Genomic DNA, 21845 nt, shown 5'->3' with positions numbered 1-21845 from the left:
CGAAATCGAGTTAAGACAGGGCCGCATTCAAGAGATTTCCTAAGCGGAAATTCAGTAACAATTCACAATTAACGTTTGCGTTATAAAAAGGGACAAAAATTGCCGATTTTTCATGGGTTTACCTTTAATCGCACTGACGAAACTACTCATACATCATCAATCATAGTAACCCATGAGTTAGCAAAAACAAAAATTGACAGCTCTATCAGTCAAACTCTAACTGTGATGGCGAAAAAAGTGAAGCTACTCCGTTCAGAAGTGTGCGCGTTCAAAGAACGGTACCCCGCCGCGTCAAAAACGGACATCGTGCGGCACTTCTGAACGCCGGGTATACCCGTTCCGGCATCTACAACATCTTGACACTATTGGACAACGATCAGAGCATCGAAAGAAAGCCCGGTTCCGGACGGCCAACGACCCTGAGCGACAAGAAGGATGCTGAAGTGGAAGACCAAGGGAAAAGAGGCTAAATCGCTACGTGCACTTGGTCGGGAGGTTGGTGCATGCGGTAAAACAGTGAAAAAGTATCTGGAGAACATGGACATACATGTCAGAAAGCGGCAGTCCCGTCCACTGGTCTCGGAGCCGGCGACAGCGGTTGAATAAGATGGTCAAGTCGGTTTTCCCGGCGAATTGCGACGTGGCAGTGGTGATGGACGACGAGACCTATCTCACCCTGGAAGGGAACGATTTGCAGGGCACTTCGTATTTTACCTCCCCCACGAAGGAAGTGAGCACCGAGGTGAAGTTTATTTCACAGACCAAGTTCCCCAAGAAGGTGCGGCTGTGGTTTTCTGGCCAGATTTGGCATCGGCCCACTACTCGAAGCGATCATTGGAGGAGATGAAGCGGCTGGATATCGATGTGGTACCGGAGTCGGCGAATCCACCCAACGTCCCCCAGCTGCGTCCCATCGAGAATTTCTGGGCAAACTTGAAGCGCAAGATCTATTCCAACAGTTTTGTCGCGAAAACGGAGGAGGAATCAATAAAAAAGCAAAGAAAGAGCTTGAAAACATGCCTACACGCAAATAAGATAATATAATTACCATTAATGGGAGATTTATCCAACTCAATTATCTGTCTTAGTTATTTTTTCATCGCCATCTGAAAAATGTCCATTTTAACCGCAAACGATAACATGAATAGAGTTTGCTGATTCGTCGTGCAAAACAGACATTTTTGACATTTCTTGAATGCGTTCGTGTTCATGCGGAGAGTGTATTGTGTCTAAAGTTCATCGCAGTGAAACCACTTCTCCAGTGTTACGCTGGATATATGCTTGCCGATGGCAAGTTCTGCTGAGAGGCAGAAGCTGAGAGAGCGGCTACTGTAATTCGCGTTGACGGTGTTGCTGATACTTGTTTGGATTTTGTATGTGAAAAAGAAGGAAGGAAATATTTTTGCTTTTGTCATCACGCACATTTTGACAATTACATATGAGGGTTCACGTAGGTGCGAACAGTCTCTTTCAACACGAATAACCCGAATCATGGAAACGGTTTGTTTGTGCTCGAGTGCGGGCGCGGCAGCGTGCTTGGATCACTGAATGCTGCTTCGGTGTCTAAGGCTTCTGACATACTGAGGCGTCAAATGAAGCGAAGCGTTGAGCGTTTGAGAAGCGGAATAAACAGAAACGTTGGGTGAAGCTTCCTATGACATACTAGAGCGAGCGTCGTAAATGCGTTGTGTTGTCATATTCCTAGATTCCAGTAACGGTTTTGTTTAAAGGAAATATGAATTCGTCCAATGAAGATTTTTTTGCTTCTTCAAGCACGGTAAATTACGTTTTTAGTAAGCATAGAGATTTTTTAATGAAATAAAATAATATTACTGAAGTGAGTTGCGCTAAAGACGTAGTAAAAAATATAAGAAATTATTCTGAATTTTAAACCCGTTGACCCTGAGCAACGTTCAACTAGTTTATAATATCTGTTCGGATTTGAATAACCCATGTGAGCACAGCTAGTTACTCAGCGTTTTGCATTTTCGCGACCAAAGAAGTTCAGCATGCTAGATTTCTGGCCATTCAAATCAAAACTCAACAATATCAATCAATAATATCAGTGCTATTTTCCTGATGACCTGAAAATTTTTCCCAATAGTATTTTCTATCTACTATTTTCTTTTTTAAGATTTAAGACCAAAATAAAGCAAATATTAAATACTTGGCGATATCAGGTTTAGTCTGAACATGGATTTACTGCACAACCCTCTTCTAAACATTTTAACATTTTCTAATGAAAATGTATTTTGTTTTCTTTTTTCAATCACCAAACCAAAACAAAGCAAATATAAAGCACCTGGCAATAAAAGATTTAGTCTGAATATGGTATTACCGCGTACATATACGCGCGTCAAAACACTACTCGTTCTGTTTCGCCGCCTCTATCGACGCGTCTTCACCGCTGCAGTATGACTAGTGATGGGAAACTTATCGATAATATCGATAAACGCCGTTCATCGATATTATCGTTAATTTTTTGACGTTAACGATAATTATCGATATTATAAGGGTGAGCACAAGTCAGTGCGACTGGTTACTGGAGGAGACCCAAAAGAAGGAGACCCGAAAGAAGGAGACCTCTCCTACCCTACCCCAGGAGTTGCTTTTGCCGCTAGGTATTTGTTGGGTGCTGCTATTCGACAAGATTTAGCATTGTTGCGGGTGGTGTAAAGGTTCGTCCCGGGTGTCACTGAGTTTCTGAGAAAAAATGGTAACTAAAAAGGTATTTATAGTTTTTAGTTTCCTAAGAACAGATGAATTAGACAACTTAGTACTAGAGAACTTTAAAAAAATATCCAAACTTTTTGCACCATCTCATAAAAAGCAATGATACGAAATTGTAATAAAATGCATTTTCTATGGCTTGCCAACTCTTATAATATAATGGACATGCATAGCGGCAGTCTATTAGTGATTCTCTGGTAATTGTTTAGTTTAATTTGGAACTGTTTAAGTTTAAAGTATCTGTTACCCAACAAACAATTTTAGTTACACTAAAAAACCAAATCAACGAAATTGTTGCGCCAAAAAAGTATCCTGATTTATATAGGGGGTAGACAAAATAATTGAGATAAATAAAATTCTCTCGAATTTTAAATGGCCAGAACTTTACGAAAAATGGATCAATTTTGATAACCGGTTTCATTTCACTGGAAAACAGTTTTATATTAGTATTACTTGGGAACTTGGTGTGACCAACCTACACCGAAAATGTTTCGGACTCAAGAGTGTGTGTCAAGGTGTACATTTTTGCAACGCATAGAACGTTTTAGGCAACTAAATTGTCTATCTAAAATACTTCATTTGAGAAAATCTGAGATCACCGATCTTTTCTAAAATCATTTTTTGTTTTTAAAATTATATTTTTTTCAGAGTAGGATCTTTAACTCATTTTTTATATTTTTAAAGGAAAGTTCAGATAATTTTTACTAAGATATATTGTTTCATAAGAAAAAAGTTCAAATACAGTTAGGTTTTCTTACGCGGGGGATACATGCCTCGTAAAAAAAACATGTTAATTCAGAAATCCGCTTGAAAAACCGCTTTAATTCAAAAATTCGCGTAAAAAACCACGTTAATTTGAAAACCTGCATAAATAACCTTTTAGAGAAAATCCGCGTGAAAATAAGCTGACCTTTTTAAATGTTAATCCAGATTATTTTCAAACGCAAGTTTGCAAAGTTGCTTGGTTTAATAAGACCTTCACACCCACAATGTTCGATTGAATTCTGCTAGAGTGCTGCATACCTCGATGATTCCTTGGCGAATTTTCAATCTTTGGCTACAAATGAACCCGAAATAAATTCTGATTTATTGACAACATATAAACTTAAGTTAAACAGAATGTCAGAAAAAGTTCTACGCGTTGCGAAAATGTACACTTTGGCACACACTCCGGAAATCCGGAACATTTCCAGTGACCCTTGGTCACGTCCAGTTCTCAAGTAATACTAGGAAACTAGGACAGTTTTCCAGTAAAATGAAACCTGTTTTGTCTGAATTGATTCATTTTTCGTGAAGTTTTGGCCATTTAAAAATTGACAGAATTTTGCCTGCTTCAATTATTTCCCTTATTATACAACCTTCAAAATGAACTTCGGCTTGAAACTATTCCGTAGAAAGGGTATGCCGGTTCTGGCATCTACAACATCTTGACACTATTGGCCAACGATCAGAGCATCGAAAGAAAGCCCGGTTCCGGACGGCAAACGACCCTGAGCGACAAGAAGCTTCAAAGGATGCTGAAGAGGAAGACCGAGAGGAAAATTGATCAGGGATTTCAATTATTTATTTTGTAAGATTTATATAAACTGCTGAAAATTTTTATTTTGTTAATTCACCCTACTAGCACAACACGGAGAATGGTGAAAAATGCATGTCTGGTAGAGTTTGAATTAAGCGACGAGTTTCATGTGCACATCGTAGCAATCAGGAATCTAGAATTCGGTATAACACAGGTATTTCTGTACATGCGGCATCCCTGGTCACAGTGCAAACCATGACCTGGGAGGGAGAAACAAATACTACACTAAAATATTATCGAAACAGATGACACGCACACTCGTCGTTTTTTGATAGCGTGTAAAAATTTTCCTGCTGTAATCCGAGTATGACTCGAACATCACGAATACTAAATATGCAAATTTGTATGCAAAACACAGATTTGTCGAGTCAGTTTCTTCAGATTTTTGAGTTTATTTATATTTACGTAGATTTGCGCAGTGTTGCAATAATTTTACAATTTCATACCTCACTATTTTGTGAAACAAAAATCAAGACTCAACCGTGATGAAGTGTATACTACTCTTCCAAGCATAGTTGTCCCAGCGTGCATAAGATTTGTGTAGAACATGGGACTACTATGATTGGAACGGCAGTATAGTTCCAAACTGTTACCAAACGACTCCTTTTTGATATCCGAGTAATAATTACGTAGGAGGTCTGCGGAAAAGAATTTATTTGCAAACATTGCTTACACGTTTAAACAGCATAAATGCTTTTAAAAAATCGACAAACTTTCAAAACTCCTAGTACCCGATCAGTTGAGAATTTTTCAAACCCGTACCCGACCCGAACCCGAAGCCTTGGTTTTTAAATTACCCGTACCCGACCCGAACCCAAAAAATATTTTTTGGCGTTACCCGAAACCTGACCCGAACCCGTCGGGTACGGGTATCGGGTAAAAATACCCGTACCCGACCATCTCTATTACTCAGGATTCTTTGCGTGTAAGTAAGGGTTAGCTTTTGTATCTGACGATTTATTATTTGATTTAAAAAAACATTCTTCACGCGCGGGATTTGAAAATATCTAATCGTATTGCCTACCACGGCGTATCCTGATCTTTCCTACCCCATCATACTAACACAAATACCCTGTGACATCCCTCAGAGGTGAACTCGGTCTCATAACAACGTTTGTCGAACTAACAATACTCTTTCTTTGTTTCCCCAACGACTGTAAGGACGTGGCCGGCGCCGTTATTAATCTTGTTAAAGTGAGAGTTACTGAATTGTTGTACATTGAAGATGGTATAACATCCCAAAAACTATCTATGTGCTTCTCTGTGCAACTTCACTAGCTCAGGCCAATCACGGGGTGCAACTACGATATGTACGGTCGTCAATGCTCATGCTTAAACGTTAACATGAATAGAAAAAAAAATAAACTAAAAATTGTCAGCCATTCAAACATTAATTACTTACTCACCCCGCGACTGTTGCAACCATTTTAACCAGTTAGTTGAATTACTTAAATATGCTACAGGAACACGAATATAACAATATAATAAACATTTTTTGAGAGCTATAAGCCAAGAGTTCGATTAGTCAGAAAAACCTGCTGAGAGTTTGACACAGCTGTAATAATTTGTTGTAGAAAAGAAACTACCTTTACTGCTTCAGTTTGGTTTTATTTACATTTTTGATTCGAATAAATTAAAATAGGTACCTTTATTTAACGTTGCACCAAGTATTTGTTATGATTTGTATGTGATTGAAGTATGCGAGGCATCTCAAAGCATTTTTCTGGGTGGCAAAATCAATAAATGACACCGGTGAGCAAACGATAATCAACATCAAAATACAACAAAACGTGCGGCGACTCCTCCGGTTGTTTCGGTGTTGTATTATCTTACTCATTGCAATCCTCTATTTTTTTTTTTCAATAGGGGGGATTTTTTAGTAGCTTAAGTATTTATGATAAATATTAGTAAATAATGAGTATGTGTGTCCAATCACAAATGGTGACTTCTCAACACTGTTAGAAGTTTGTAATTTTAATTGTTAGGATTTGTTTGCTTTCGCAATTAGGACTTATCAAAAAAAAAAGAGGAAGTAAACTTACAACTAACTTAATTGCTAACTTATTGGCTATAAAGAGAGCTTATCGTAGCAATTGAGGATTGCAACGATTTTTGTCGAAAATTGTTAATAATTTTATTTGACATAGCTTCTAATGGTTCAACACCAGTGAGTCTATGTAATTCGAGTGTACCAAACCAAGGAGGACGCTTCAAAATCATTTTCAGAATTTTATTCTGAAGCCTTTGGAGCGTTTTCTTCCTTGTTGGACAGCAACTTAACCAGATCGGTACAGCATAAAGCATTGCTGGTCTAAAAATTTGTTTGTGAATCGAAAGTTTGTTCTTTAAACAAAGTTTAGAATTCCTGTTAATGAGAGGATATAAACATCTCGTATATTTGATGCACTTGGCTTGTATACTCTCAATGTGCTCTTTGAAAATAAGTTTTTGAAGTAGAGTACTTCTCTCAGGAAGTTCTGCTACATAGGGATGTGAAATGAAAATCTAAAACCGAAAAAAGTGAAAAATATGTCCAATTTCAAATGCTAATAAATCGGTTAGTATTCGATGGATTTCCTTCGTTCTTGTAGCAATAGATTGGAAAATCTTCTAAGATTCTTCCCGAAAGAAGATAATTGTAATTTTATTATTCACACTATTGTACTATTGAAAATAGTCAAGCCTTGTCAAAACGAAAAATTCGACCTCTGATTGGTCGTTATATGATTGCTTCCCAAGCACGGTCGACAGAATCGTATACCTTGCAATTGCTATTTGGCCTATATAAGAGCCTGTTTCAGCCGAAGCCGCTCATAATAGTTCTAGACAGCGACAACAGCAGTCGTCCTTCCTTAGCAGTACCACTAGTCCTGTGGTTGGTCACCACGTCTCAGGAGCAGCGCGGTTCTTCTCAGCGTGTGTCGTCAGACTACCATTAATCCCCCCGTGTTGGGGCAGCATGAAGATTGCCATCAGGAAATCCAATTTTGAACATCAAAATGCCTTTTTCAAGGCAAATAAACAAGTCATTGAAAGTTAATAATTTTTGACAACGCAAGCAAGCATTTTGTGTTGGATCCTAGCAATTTAAATCTGTCGCACCCGTATAATTTACTGAATGTGAAATAGCTTCCACAGTGCATGTTGTCCGTGTATCATAATTCCCCCACTGTTAGGACAGCTCAAAGGTTGCAATCAGCAACCGATTTTGAACCGCAAAATGCCTTTTCAAGGCAAATAAACAAATAATTGAAGGTTAATAATTTTCTGGCATCAACATAAGCAGACATTCTGTGCGGGATGCAATCAAATTCTGTTCTAGTAAACCCCTGTAGGGGCAGCGCAAACGCGCATAACAGACTTTGAATAACAAACTGCCCTGTTAGAACGCATTCACAAAGACAGTTAGTTCGACTATTCAGAGCTAATATGTAGTCGATTCAATCAATCAGCATGAACAGAATTTCGTCGCCTCCCAGCTGCCAAGTTGCAACATGATGCAACACGCAACAGCGAGCAAACGAAATCGCCGTATGTTACAAACCGCAATAAGATACGGGTTAAAACCGTTGTGAGTGTGTGTGCGTGTGTGAGAGCACCATCGGTGTTTATTCGCTTGATACAAAACCATATGCGAATTGTGGAATAATTCGTCTGAAGAAGATTAGGAAATGGAAAAAAACTTAACTGAAAGGCGTGGCCTATTTCGCAGTACCCTTCGGCTATAAAAGAGTGTTTCCGGGAAAACTAGCTTAATACATTAGCCGGAAGGTGAGCTGGATGAACCGTCCACAACGTTGGCAGCAGTAGCAGCAGTGTCGGTAATATTACAGAGATGCGATTGCATTATATCCGATATGGAATTGAACAATTGTTCTTTTGAGGACAAATAAAACCTTTAATTTGAAGAGTTACTAGCTTTGGGTACCAGTAGCAGTATGGTAACAGCCTCAGCGATAGGTGCAGCCGGTACTTTCCTGAGGCCGATGTTATAAGGAAGTAAATGGAAGCGGCACGGCGAAACAGTTCGGGATGTGCTTAGACGCGTGTCATTTTTCGTTGTTGATATTATTCCCCACATGAACCGACGCGCTTTCGTACGATAGCGGCGGTACTAGCGGTAGATGCATTTGCCAACACTTAGTCCAGTGAAGCCGTGTCTAATTTTCAATGTAAAAACACCTTTCCATTATGTTGGCCGTGCGCATTAGGTCTCTGCCAGGCTAAACGCGAAAAGCGGCGCGAACTGATTCGCCCGGCCGTAGGTTAATGTACAGCCGTAAGTAGAGCTGTGTGTAAGTATTCTGCTTCAGCCTTGCGGTCGTGGCTTTGCACACAACTCTCCTGCGATTTTTTATCATAAATTAGTCCCAAGTACTTAACCTTGTCGGACCAACTTAAAATAACCCCATTCATCTTGACAACGTGATTATTGTTTGGCTTGAGAAAAGAATAATCACGTTGTCAAGATAAATGGGGTTATTGCAATCCTATATGTTTGTAGAAATATATGACATATCTCAGCGCCAGCGGTTCACTCTAAACCACCAATAAACATGTCAATTTTAATAAAGAAACATTCTCGCTTTGCACCATGACCGTGCACTCTAATAGGAAGGCTATTGCAATTTACGGTACAGCCGTCTGCTAGTAGGTACAGCATATTTCATAGTCATTGTATACCTATTGTGGTGGAGTTCCAGCTGATAACGGACAAACTTGAGAAGATTCACGTTTTCTAATCATAGGCAAACACAAAGTGTCTGGCATTGCACACCGCCAAACGCGGCTCAGGAAATTAGTTAGCAACCGACCGCATGATAGGACAGATCGTTCTCTACCTTCCAGAAGATCATGTCAGCTTCAAATCAAGTTAACGTCCCAAATTATCTGAATGAGGAACTAGTCAGAAAATCACTCATTAACGAGTTTCACAGCGATGACTTGCAGGTCGTCAGTTTGGACATTTCACCAGCAACATCGAGTGGCGATAATTATATGAGTGACGTATTTCGCATTCATGTTAAATTTCGGTAGTGTATATCGGTTCGAGAAAATCGTGCTTTTATTAACTGAAGTTTTGAATTGTATTCGATTTGCAGCATCTCACCGAAGGTGCAAACCATGCAGGAAATATCACTGGTGGTAAAATGCCTACCGTTTACCGGCAATCGGGGACCAGTAATCGAGGAGATGATCGTATACGAAAAAGAAACGGAGATGTTTCTGAATGTTATTCCACAGCTGTCGAAAATCTCCAACAATGAATTCTTCGCCGCCAAGTGGGTATCATAGAACTCATAAAAAACAGTGGAGTACGAACAAATCTGCTCTCTTTCGTGTCCTTCGTAGGTGCTACTATGCCACTCGTGTTCCAGAGCGGATGCTGGTATTTCACGACCTCAAATCGATGAATTTCACCATGGCCAACCGCCATGCCGGACTGGACTTCGACCATTGCGCGTTGATTATGAGGAAAATTGGAAAATTTCACGCCGCGTCGATGCCGTTTAGCGAGCGTAACATGGATATAATGAACAAGTACTTCCACTTCAACATGTTCAATCCGTCCGTTGAGAAGAGATCCGACTGCATTAATATGATTTTTGAACAAGGACTGGGAACGTTTATTGATGTAGCTGAGAACAACTGGGATGATTTTGATCCGAAAATAATAGCGAAACTCAAGAAACTACTGCCTACATATGTATCTAAGCTAGAAGCATGCTTGACGCAAAAGTTTGATGACGGATATAAGGTATTGAATCATGGAGATTTATGGTGCAATAATATGCTTTTTAAGTACAACGAAAAGTCCGGCAAAGTAGAAGACGTAGTTTTCGTGGATTACCAGATTTGCTACTACTCCAGCCCGGGAGTGGATCTCAACTATGCCATCGCTAACTGTCCTAATCTGGAGACTCGCAATCGATCGGACGAGTTGATCGTTATCTATCATCAAGCACTGAGTGAAACGTTAAAATCTGTTGGTTATCCGCGAATTCCATCCCTGGATGATGTGTACCATGAAATTCGGAGAATGGAATTCTTCTCACTGGTTTCGGTCGTTTCGGTTCTTCCTATCGTGATGATGGAAAAATCGGACTCGGTTAAACCCAGCTTCGAGGCGTTTTATGACAAAGAGCTAGCGGACAAAGTTCGCCGGATACAGTACGGTGGAAAAATGTTTCAGGCGATTGTGAAACCGATGCTGAAACAGTTCGATGATAGAAAATTACTGGATGTGTAGAAATATTATTGGTTTTTAGAATCATTTGTGAATTTTATTGTATTAAAATAAATCTTCAGTACTACTTAAAAAACACTAATGAAGAAAATTATTTGAGATATTTTTCGAGTTAACATGTAATTTTAAGTGTAACATGTAATTATAACAATTATTGGCACGATTTCAAGAGGGTAGTTTTACGAAATTCTACATCGTAGTCACTTTTTACGTTGTGTCTATACACGCAATTGCATCTCACAATAGCTAAGTAGTTATTAGAACTCACTTGAATTTTTGGCGTGTATTTATTCCCTACCATTCTGACGTAGAGCGCTCTTCTTCCTGAGTTCGCCTTTTTCGTTCGCTAAGGTAAGGATTACGCTTGTTAAGCAGGTATTACACGAAGCAAATATTTGCTATTTTTGGTACGGATTTTGTTTGTTTAGAAATACGTAGTCAACATTCTTAACAGGGAACCGTTTTATCTTCGCCGTTTTTTTTTATAATTATTAAGGATCGACGCTTGAATAGTACGTGAAGTTGTGATTAGAAGTTGAATGACAGACAAAAATACTTTCTTTCTCCGGTGGGATATTGTCTTCCGACATTACTGTTTATTGGTCATGTTTCACAACTACACATCCAACAGTTTTCTTTCATCAAATTGCTTAAGCATTGGTTTCACTATCGTCTGGAACGTTTTGCCACTGTACTGAATCCGACGAGCTTTCGCTGCCACTTCTTCGTCACAAAATGCCTCGAAGCTGGCTTCTGCCGAATCCGTCTTCTTCATCATTGCGATGGAAAGAATCAAGACCAGAGCGTAGAATTCCATTCGCCGGATCTCGTGGTACACATCATTCAAGGTTGGTATTCGCGGATAATGAACAGATTTTAACGTTTCACTCAGTGCTTGATGATAAATAGCGATCAATTCGTCCGATCGATCCCGAGTTGCTAGATTAGGACAAGTGGCGATAGCATAGTTTAGATCCAATCCCGGACTGGAATAGAAGCTTATCTGGAAATCAACGAAAACTACATCTGTCACTTTACCTGACTTTTCACTGTACTTGAAAAGCATATTGTTGCACCATAAATCTCCGTGATTCAAGACCTTAAAAGCGTTAAAAGCGTCATCAAACTTTTGCGTTAAGCAAGCTTCAAGTTTAGATACATAATTCGGTAGTAGTTTCTTTAGTTTCGCTAGTATTTTTGGATCGAAATTATCCCAGCTGCTTTCAGCCACTTCAATAAGGGTACGCAAACCCTTTTCGAAAATCACATCGACTAATTCGGATTGCTTCTCCACTGAAGGATTAAATATGTTAAAGTGGAAGAACTTATCCACCAGATCCATGTGGTGCTCGATGTACGGCATCGATGCGGCGTGAAATTTCCCAATTTTCCTCATAATCAACGCGCAATGATCGAAATCCAGCCCGGTAAGACGATTAGCCATGGTGTAATTCAGCGATTTGAACTCTTGGAAAATCAGCATCCGCTCTGGAACACGTGTGGCATGATAACACCTAGATAGAAAATGGAACGTCGATCATTTACCGCTTAAAACTAGTTACATAATTACTCACTTGGCGGCAAAGAATTCATTGTTCGCGATTCTCGACAGCTGTGGAATTACAGTTAGAAACATCTCCGCCTCTTGTTCGTATAGGATCATCTCTTCGATGACCGATCCTCGACTGCCGGTGCTTGGCAGGCATTTCACTACCAGCGATATCTTCTGTACGGTTTGCACTGTTGACGAAATGCTGTAAACCGATCACAATTCAAAAATAACGTAAATGAAGCGAATCGATTACCACTACCGGAATTGGACGTGAATGCGAAACACGTCGCTCATATAGTTATCGCCGCTTGATGTTGCTGGCGAAATGTCCAAACTGTCCACCAGCAAGTCCTGACTACGCAACTCGTTGATAAGCACGCGATCTATCGTTTCCGTAGTCAGCTGCTAACTGACTGCCTGAACTTCGTTTGGCGTCTCATATCTTAAAGGTATCGTGTGTTTGCATAGACAATGATTAGTAAATGCCAGTCTTTTCAACTTAAGCGTGTCTTTCCGTTATCAACTGCAGCTTCCTATTGTTAACTGATTGGTGGGTGAGATGTAAACTGCAACCGTCTTGCGTGGAACTGCATGGTCATCTCGCGAAGCAAGAATATTTATTCATTAGTGCTGACACATTTATTATCATTTTATAGCTGCCCGGCAGAGTGATGGGATGTTTTGAACAATTCTAAGAATGTAAAATGTCTCAATGAAGCAAATAAAATTGAATAGATGAGAGCGACCGAGAATTCGAAATAACTTATGCGTTAAGTTATCCTGTACCGAATAATGCAGCTCGCAAAGTCTCTACAGAAACCTATAGAAGACCTTTTGACGTGGGATCATGTGTTTATATTCTATACTGGGATACATGCAGTAAATATAAATAAGCTAAGTGTGCATCTCTAATCATCCGACTGAACGGAGAATAAACCGAATATAGTTGAATAGAATCGGGTATAACTTATATATATATGATAGTATCACTTATCAAAGTGAATCCTGTTCCAACTTACGCTTCCCTACTAACAAAAACCTCCTTCCTGTGGCCTTTGTGGAGATGCAGAAGTTAACACGGTGTCCAATCTTCCATATCACTAAATAATCGTGACCGGCATAATATCGAACGAGTAAAATTTATAGAAGAGTAAGAGCCGGCGAATGCTTGTGAATTTTTCGTCCATTTGCTGAGATTTATTCTAAATCTTCTTTTACAATTCAACATTGTTAGATGATACTTTTTTATTTTCAACTTAGCAAATAACATACGTTTATTAGTTATTTTCGTAATACAGTGAATGTAACTGTTGGCAAATGAAAAAAAAAACTTTGTCAAGTGAAGAACAGAAATGAATCTTTTCAAAATTTACCTCCGTTGTAGGTAACTCTTGACTGCTGTGATTTTTGCTGAAACTTGTTGATAATTTTGTTCGACATCTCGTTTGATGTTTACCTATTAGTGGGCGTATGTAACGACTTCGGAATTATTTTCACAGTATGATTCATATGATAAATTTGATTTAATCAGAGTTTAATAAGACAAAACCATTCAATAATATATGACGTAAGTATTTTTGGGATTTTAAGGAAATAGAATTAATTCTGATTTAGACGCATTACGAGAAATTCTTGGTGCTTACTTAACAACAACGATACACAACAGAGCTCACTGCAGTGATCTTACTGTGTGTCTCTTAAGCACATATCAAATGAGGGAAGCATCTAGGTAGAAAAGTAGATTGCGTTGTTTGCTTTGCATCTCGAAATAGGAGAAAATAAATTCAACCGCCCGTTTTGCATGTTTGCTCTTCGAACGTTATCGAATTTATCTCAGCAGTGCGAGTGATTCATCACTCTTGTTTTGCTCAGCTATGGTGTAAGCAGCAAGTGTACTGATTTTTCTGTGAGCGGCAGAAACGAAGTACGAAGCAGAATGAAGAAGTTTGATGAAAAAAATGGCAACACGTAGCACTCATACTGGGTATGAAGTGAGCGTTGAATATTCACTCTGCCCTTTCCACATATTGCGGAGAACAACAAGGCTGAACATGTTTAATTGTAGATTAAGACAATGCTCTAGCTATTTCTGGCTAAAAGAAATAAAACTAGTTTTGCCTGTTGATATTTTCCCGAATGTATTTCTTACGGTTTTGTAGTCGTAAACTAAAAGGCGCAGCAATACAGGCCTGGTACAAGCTAAATAGAACTAGATATGTTTAGATGAATACTGGCTAATACATACTACTTGAAATTGTATGTAAAATAATTGTATTACGTTTGAGGAAACAACAATGTGAAAGCACAGACAAACAGATGTGCCTCTTCGAACAAAAATCCTTGAAAATCTTCGTCATTGTTCGAAACGTTACACTCATGCACCACCATGTGAGCTTATTGCCAACTAACTTATTTTCAAACGGTCTCAAGCGGCATCACTGATGGTTTTTGTCCTTGATAATGAATGTGAACGCTTGCTTATAGCGACATTATTGTCCACTGAGCAAAATTTCAAAATTATCGTTATTTTTCTGTGGTGTCTGTGGTGGAGGATTAATTACCTTTACTATGCTGCTTTGGACCTTGTTACCGCGGCGATAGTAACGTACATTAAGCGCAGTATGCAGTTCAAAAAGGAATTCGTTTTCCTATCTCGATCCCATGTAAAATTCAGGCACTGAATCAGGCAATGAAATTTCTTCTGGTAGCTACTACGCAGCTAAAAAGAAATTATAAACCGAAATGGAAAACAAAGTTCACTTGCTGTGAACACTGCTAGGAGCAAAATGTCACTTTTTCTTGCACGGAATAATTAGCACTGACATTATTCAGGTACTGAAAGTATCAGGCAGTTGGTTGGTCGTCTCACACCCAGCGATGCCAGATTGGAAGACATTAGCTTACATTCAAAATATTTTTCACGTTACAGTTACCGGAAAAGTTAAAGGCGATCAAACAGTGTTCGTCTTTGTCTGGTAGGTACCTTTCTAGCTCCGCGAAATGTGTGTCAGTCCCGTGGCCAGCTCGAAAGGCATGTTGTCGTATGTCGAGTCGCCCATTGGCTTCCAATTCCGTAGTTAGTCTCCTATTAACCATCCTAATGAGTCGAAAGGCCACCGGTCCAGTTTCGATTGGGATGACGATACCAGTCCACCAACTGCTCTGCTGTCAGTAAGTCGCCGTAGGGCTCGCAGAGTTTTTCTTCGAAGTTTGATAGCGGTTTTAACCTCCGGGCACCACCATGGTACTGCCTTGGGGGTACTGTCTTTCCGCTTGTCTGTGGAATGCTTGCTTTTGCTGCCGACAGTATTCGTTCTACGAAGGTGTCCAAATCGACCAAAGCGCCAGGGCGGATTGAAGCTGAGGTTAGCCGTTCGAACTGCATTCAGTTTGTGCGATCGTAGAGCCATTTTTGCCTAGCCTTTGCAGACTGTGACTACTCGGGGCAAAATATTCCGATAGGGAAGTGATCACTGTTGTGCGTGTCGGGTAGGACTTTCCAGACTAGTTTTGGGGCGAGTAAGTCCGAACAGAGTGACAGATCGATCGATGACATCGAGAACCATCGTTTAAGTTCACGAGTTTTCTCATGAGAGCTTTTTCGGCAATAAACCGACCGAGGGAATCTGCACGACAGAATCCCCATGCATCGCGATGTGTGTTGAAGTCTCCTAGTATCAAAGCTAATTCAGGCAGCTGCTCGAGAAGCTCTTCCAGCTGGTCACCGAAGTGTCCTGAGTTAGGCGGAAGATAGATTGATACCACTGTAACAGCTGTGGGTATCTGCGTGCGAATCGCTATCGCCTGCAAGGTGGTCTGGATCTGGAGTCTTTCGAAATGGATCCCTTCGTGCATTGCCAGGCCAACCCCATGTGTCCACGTATAGCTGAGGCCGCTTTCAACCAGTAGTTTGTTATCCTTTCCAATAAAATCTGCGGGTAGAGTTTCGGCGCTGACCACAGTTTCTTGGATGGCTATTACAGCAGGTTGATGGTCCGCAATCAGTTGCTTCAGCTCACACTTGTAAACGCGTAGACCGCGGAGGCTCCACTGCAACGCGAGGCATCTCTCCGAAGGCCTATGTTGGACATCCGGAATCGATGCAGATGATGATGGTGATGAATGCAATGAATTATCCATTATTATTGTTGTTGAAGTGGTTGGGAGCGGGGTGGGGATTGTCTGTGGATGTACAGGGGGTGCGCTAAAGGTTGTTTTTAGTTTCTGGGCTTTGTTCGTGATGGGGATCGGGAACGGGGGTCGGGCTGTGTAGAATGTCGATGTTGTTTGTAGCTGACTGTTGTTTGTTGTGCTTCCTGTGCTTATTGTTGCTGTTGTTTAGTTCAGCGACGAGAAAACCGAAGAAAGGTGGTGATTCGATGCCGTTGGTGTCTGTGTGTCCATTTCGTTGGTGTCTTCTGTATTGTGAGATGTCGTTGCCGCTGCAGATTCTGGGGATATGACATTCCTCGAACTGTGCTCGCCCACTGGCGTCTCGGTTGGGAATTCGGTCCAGGAGATGGGGATTTGACTAGCATTCGAAACGGCGGACTTGGATCTATCTCGTTGTGTATTTTTGTCCACAGTTTTGCTGGTTTTGACGTTGACTAACGTCTATATCTAAGTTAGGCCCCTGAATTTAAAAATCTAGTAATTCAACCAGGGAAAACCAGAGAAAAGTGGTCAGGTTTTGAGCGCTTATTTTGCAGTCATCTATAATCAGGTTTTCGAGGTTTTGGCATCAATCGATCAGAAATTCTTTTACGGTTAAATTTATGTAACAAAAACAAACTATTGTTTGAGATACACTATTGAAAAATTGGTAATTAATATCGATTGTCTAAATCATACCGCGCAGCCAATCACTACCTCTCTTCCCAAGCACAGTCGACACTAACGGATACAATCGATCTGACTTTGTTGTTATTGTTGTTGTCACTTTCTGTTTCCGATGTTTATGCTGCTGCTAGCGGAAAAAACCTTGCAAATATGCATCTTTTTGTTGGTGTTAATTTTACGACAGCGGCCGGCGCCCCATCATTCTGATTCCAAAACCGCACCAGTGACATGCGGACGCTAGGTGATAGCAGCTGAAAGGAGGAAATACAAAATAGTACCGGTCATCTCGTGCCGGTTTCACCCGTAATGCTGGTGGCTTTAGTAGTAAATGGCTACTGCAAAACACTTAAATGGCTGGAATTCTGGACGGACTAACCAGGAAACTATAATCGGCAACTGGCACCTTTTGGTGCCTCTAAATTTTGTTACAGAAGCGGCAAATTGAATTTTCTGTTTTACCAAATGATGCTGCTAGCGGAAAAAACCTTGCAAAAATGCATGTTTGTGTTGGTGTTAATATTATGACAGCGGCCGGCGCAGCTTTCAAGAAACATTTGTCTCTTCCATTCCATAACTTATGTAGCCCATCCCTCTTTTAATTTATCTGACGAAGCCTTGGTATAAAACGTACCGTTCGAACATTTCACCCCATCAGTTTCATTACTAAACCGTACCGGCTACATACGGACGCTATCTTGAAAGAATTCTGGACGGACTGACCAAAAACATGGATATATTCGGCACCTGGCCCCTTTTGGTGCCTCGAAATTTTGTTACAGAAGCGGCTAATTGAATTTTCTGTTTTATTACAAAATGCTGCTGCTAGCGGAAAAAACCTTGCAAATATGCATCTTTTTGTTGGTGTTAATTTTACGACAGCGGCCGGCGCCCCATCATTCTGATTCCAAAACCGCACCAGTGACATGCGGACGCTAGGTGATAGCAGCTGAAAGGAGGAAATACAAAATAGTACCGGTCATCTCGTGCCGGTTTCACCCGTAATGCTGGTGGCTTTAGTAGTAAATGGCTACTGCAAAACACCTAAATGGCTGGAATTCTGGACGGACTAACCAGGAAACTATAATCGGCAACTGGCACCTTTTGGTGCCTCGAAATTTTGGTACAGAAGCGGCTAATTGAATTTTCTGTTTTACCAAATGATGCTGCTAGCGGAAAAAACCTTGCAAAAATGCATGTTTGTGTTGGTGTTAATATTATGACAGCGGCCGGCGCAGCTTTCAAGAAACATTTGTCTCTTCCATTCCATAACTTATGTAGCCCATCCCTCTTTTAATTTATCTGACGAAGCCTTGGTATAAAACGTACCGTTCGAACATTTCACCCCATCAGTTTCATTACTAAACCGTACCGGCTACATACGGACGCTATCTTGAAAAAATTCTGGACGGACTGACCAAAAACATGGATATATTCGGCACCTGGCCCCTTTTGGTGCCTCGAAATTTTGTTACAGAAGCGGCTAATTGAATTTTCTGTTTTATTACAAAATGCTGCTGCTAGCGGAAAAAACCTTGCAAATATGCATCTTTTTGTTGGTGTTAATTTTACGACAGCGGCCGGCGCCCCATCATTCTGATTCCAAAACCGCACCAGTGACATGCGGACGCTAGGTGATAGCAGCTGAAAGGAGGAAATACAAAATAGTACCGGTCATCTCGTGCCGGTTTCACCCGTAATGCTGGTGGCTTTAGTAGTAAATGGCTACTGCAAAACACTTAAATGGCTGGAATTCTGGACGGACTAACCAGGAAACTATAATCGGCAACTGGCACCTTTTGGTGCCTCGAAATTTTGGTACAGAAAAAACCTTGCAAAAATGCATGTTTGTGTTGGTGTTAATATTATGACAGCGGCCGGCGCAGCTTTCAAGAAACATTTGTCTCTTCCATTCCATAATTTATGTAGCCCATCCCTCTTTTAATTTATCTGACGAAGCCTTGGTATAAAACGTACCGTTCGAACATTTCACCCCATCAGTTTCATTACTAAACCGTACCGGCTACATACGGACGCTATCTTGAAAGAATTCTGGACGGACTGACCAAAAACATGGATATATTCGGCACCTGGCCCCTTTTGGTGCCTCGAAATTTTGTTACAGAAGCGGCTAATTGAATTTTCTGTTTTATTACAAAATGCTGCTGCTAGCGGAAAAAACCTTGCAAATATGCATCTTTTTGTTGGTGTTAATTTTACGACAGCGGCCGGCGCCCCATCATTCTGATTCCAAAACCGCACCAGTGACATGCGGACGCTAGGTGATAGCAGCTGAAAGGAGGAAATACAAAATAGTACCGGTCATCTCGTGCCGGTTTCACCCGTAATGCTGGTGGCTTTAGTAGTAAATGGCTACTGCAAAACACTTAAATGGCTGGAATTCTGGACGGACTAACCAGGAAACTATAATCGGCAACTGGCACCTTTTGGTGCCTCGAAATTTTGGTACAGAAGCGGCTAATTGAATTTTCTGTTTTATTTATTAATTATTGTTCAAAGCGCTCTAATGTCAGCAAATAAGAAAGCACTGTTAGATGAAAAATTTAGAGTCCTACGTCATGCGGTATGTATGAAATGACAGCGATTAAATAAGAGAGATCTATTCTTCTAGTATTCAGCATTCAGAAATGCACTGTTAGATAAAATTGCAACAAATACTGGAGTTGCAATTCCCTCTACTATTTGTTTTGATGGAATATAAGAAAATACGGTAGTCAACGTCATGCGGTCGTGTCTTGAATACCACCCTCCTACTTTTTTTACTGCGTCTAGCGCGCTTGATTTCGGTGAAATCCACGTAGGGATCGAAGCTGTTTTCCGCCAAATTTCCAGCGTCAGCGCTGCTCACGGTGTTGGAGTTCTTGACGACGTCCGCGAGAGTGAGGCGGTCATTAACGGATGGTCGCAATAATTTACAATAATCAGCACAGATTTGGGTAAAGTGTACATTTCGGTTACAGTATCAGAGGATCATTCGTAAAATACGAACGCCGTTGGGTACGCCGGACCAAAAATCTTTCCAGGTCTCTTCTCGCACAGAGTGAATTTGTCCGTATTGTCCTCCATGGAAAGAGGAATGCGGTAGAGTTTTCCGTCGTGTACCAGCTCGTGCTGCCTGTTATGACTCTGAACCATGTTCTGGGCTATTTCGGGGGATTCAGTTCCAACGTAGACACGGCCGTTGATGATTTGGAGGTGTTTGAGCTGGGTCGGGGGAAAATTCAGTTTCTGCACAATAAAATCAGAGATGTCGGTGCAGAATCGGACGCAAAAATTTTTCGCTCGCATGTTATATCGGAAGAAAAATTGTTTAATTTAGTTGTGCATGTTCGTTATAGATGTTATCGCGGAGTGAGTTTATTTTCTAAATTTAAAATTGTTTTTTCTTGGAAAAGTTCGCGGATGGTTGTGCGAGGCCGTGATCAAGATTGGCCAGCTGGTTCCTGCTTTGAAATCATCACATTGTTTGGTGATTTTCGGTTATTTTACGCCTAAATAATTGTTAAACATATATACAGGTGTTCCATTGAAATGTGCTGAGTGCGAAAAGTGTGAAGCTCCACAGAAAAAAGTGAATTTAATTGTGAAAATTGAATATTATTGCGTTGCTTTTTAGATTCACCAAAGTGTTTATTTTTTCTTGTTTTTTTTTTTTCTATCGCTGTCTTGGCGACGGTTTGAAAGTGTGGAGTGTGTGGTGTTATTACATACAATAAGGAGAGTGTTTTTCGAGCAGCTGCTCCACATAGTTTTATAGTGATTGAATGCTCATTAGGGATTTATTCATTGGCATAGTGCAAATTATATTTGGCTTGTATCTAATTAAACTTGAAGTGAAAATTTGCCAATAAGATCAAAACCATGCATCGCCCCGTTTACAGTGTTTATGTGCTATCTCTTTTCAACGAATAAAATGTTGTATGGATTAAACGAGTGTGTGAAGGCATACACGCATGTTGCCACTGTACTTCCATTTAAAGAAAAGTCCAAAAACGATGAAAACAACTGGAAAATGAAGAGATGAAAGCTAAGTATACGTTTTGTCTTGTCTGTATTGTAAAGTGATATTTTGATGCTTTTTTCTAGTTTTACTTTATGTGAGAAAACAGATACAGAGAGATTTTGATTTCATCGTTGAAATTGTGTGCGCGGTATTTTTTTCCGCAGGGTTTCAGTAACAAGTTTTATTTTTGTCCACAAAGTGTTAGTGTGGTTTGTGGAGTTTGGAGTATGTGTTTCTCAGGAATCATATGCTTTGATTTTTTGATTGTTCTAGCTTTTGACCAGTTGTTTTACATAATTTGTTATATTTATGACTAGTTCGGCACTTTGTCAATAAATTTAAAAATATATTCAGGCTTATATGTATATTTGCTTTTATTAAATTGTTGAGGCTTTGGATGCATGGAACATTGCCAATTTTCATATTTATTAGGCGTATTAGGCGTACATTGTTAAGAGATAATCGACGTAAACGCCGAGTTCCTGCGCGTATGTGTCGGCCGGGGGGATTAAAGCGGTTGTTCGTAACGCTTCGGTGTAAACGCGTATTCAGCCCGGGCGAGTTTTGCTGATGTATGGACTTCCGGCGTGTGGTGATTTCGCGAAGTGAACCCAGATATTTCATCATATCTTTCTTATCTTCATCAACGTTAAGTCGGAGACTGCTCGCGCGTTGCATCTAAATTATTACATCGGAAATCGAAGTAGATTTCGTTGAGTCGATAAATATCATTTCAACCCCCGCGTCGGTACCTTCCATGAGGTCGTATTATCTTCAGATGGATCAACAACGCGCAATAGTTTTAGGTATAAAGAGCATCACCTTACGAGGAGTTATACGGTAATTTTAAGTTGTCTCGGTTTAGTCAAAAATCCTG

The 21845-nt window shown here is 40.3% G+C and overlaps 2 protein-coding genes across 2 annotated transcripts; one reads left to right on the top strand and one right to left on the bottom strand.

The window, feature by feature from the left end:
- The first annotated feature begins 9013 nt into the window (after positions 1-9013).
- On the top strand, positions 9014-10632 carry LOC129727622 (uncharacterized). The gene is made up of 3 exons (XM_055685622.1): positions 9014-9342; positions 9412-9591; positions 9662-10632. The coding sequence occupies exons 1-3, from the start codon at positions 9164-9166 to the stop codon at positions 10557-10559; spliced, it is 1257 nt and encodes a 418-aa protein (XP_055541597.1). The 5' UTR covers positions 9014-9163; the 3' UTR covers positions 10560-10632.
- A 480-nt stretch (positions 10633-11112) lies between these two features.
- Positions 11113-20253, bottom strand: LOC129716678 (uncharacterized). The gene is made up of 5 exons (XM_055666512.1): positions 19951-20253; positions 15688-16158; positions 12368-12513; positions 12131-12310; positions 11113-12070 (listed from the first exon to the last, which is right to left on the bottom strand). The coding sequence occupies exons 1-5, from the start codon at positions 20251-20253 to the stop codon at positions 11173-11175; spliced, it is 1998 nt and encodes a 665-aa protein (XP_055522487.1). The 3' UTR covers positions 11113-11172.
- Between the last annotated feature and the right edge of the window lie 1592 nt (positions 20254-21845).

The sequence above is a fragment of the Wyeomyia smithii genome, chromosome 1 (assembly GCF_029784165.1).
Source record: "Wyeomyia smithii strain HCP4-BCI-WySm-NY-G18 chromosome 1, ASM2978416v1, whole genome shotgun sequence".
Taxonomy (NCBI): Eukaryota; Metazoa; Arthropoda; class Insecta; order Diptera; family Culicidae; genus Wyeomyia; species Wyeomyia smithii.
Note: the sequence above shows the minus strand (reverse complement) of the source record. Positions and strands in the feature narration are given on the sequence as shown.

What these genes read in the sequence shown, in the direction of transcription:
- LOC129727622 (XM_055685622.1), top strand. Translation starts at nt 9,164, where the DNA reads ATGTCAGCTTCAAATCAAGTTAACGTCCCAAATTATCTGAATGAGGAA. An exon ending in CGCATTCATGTTAAATTTCG is followed by an intron (nt 9,343 to 9,411) that starts GTAGTGTATATC and finishes TTCGATTTGCAG; the next exon opens with CATCTCACCGAAGGTGCAAA. An exon ending in AATGAATTCTTCGCCGCCAA is followed by an intron (nt 9,592 to 9,661) that starts GTGGGTATCATA and finishes TGTCCTTCGTAG; the next exon opens with GTGCTACTATGCCACTCGTG.
- LOC129716678 (XM_055666512.1), bottom strand. Translation starts at nt 20,253, where the DNA reads ATGCGAGCGAAAAATTTTTGCGTCCGATTCTGCACCGACATCTCTGAT. An exon ending in CGGCGTACCCAACGGCGTTC is followed by an intron (nt 16,159 to 19,950) that starts GTATTTTACGAA and finishes CTCGCGTTGCAG; the next exon opens with TGGAGCCTCCGCGGTCTACG. An exon ending in CGCATTCACGTCCAATTCCG is followed by an intron (nt 12,311 to 12,367) that starts GTAGTGGTAATC and finishes ATCGGTTTACAG; the next exon opens with CATTTCGTCAACAGTGCAAA.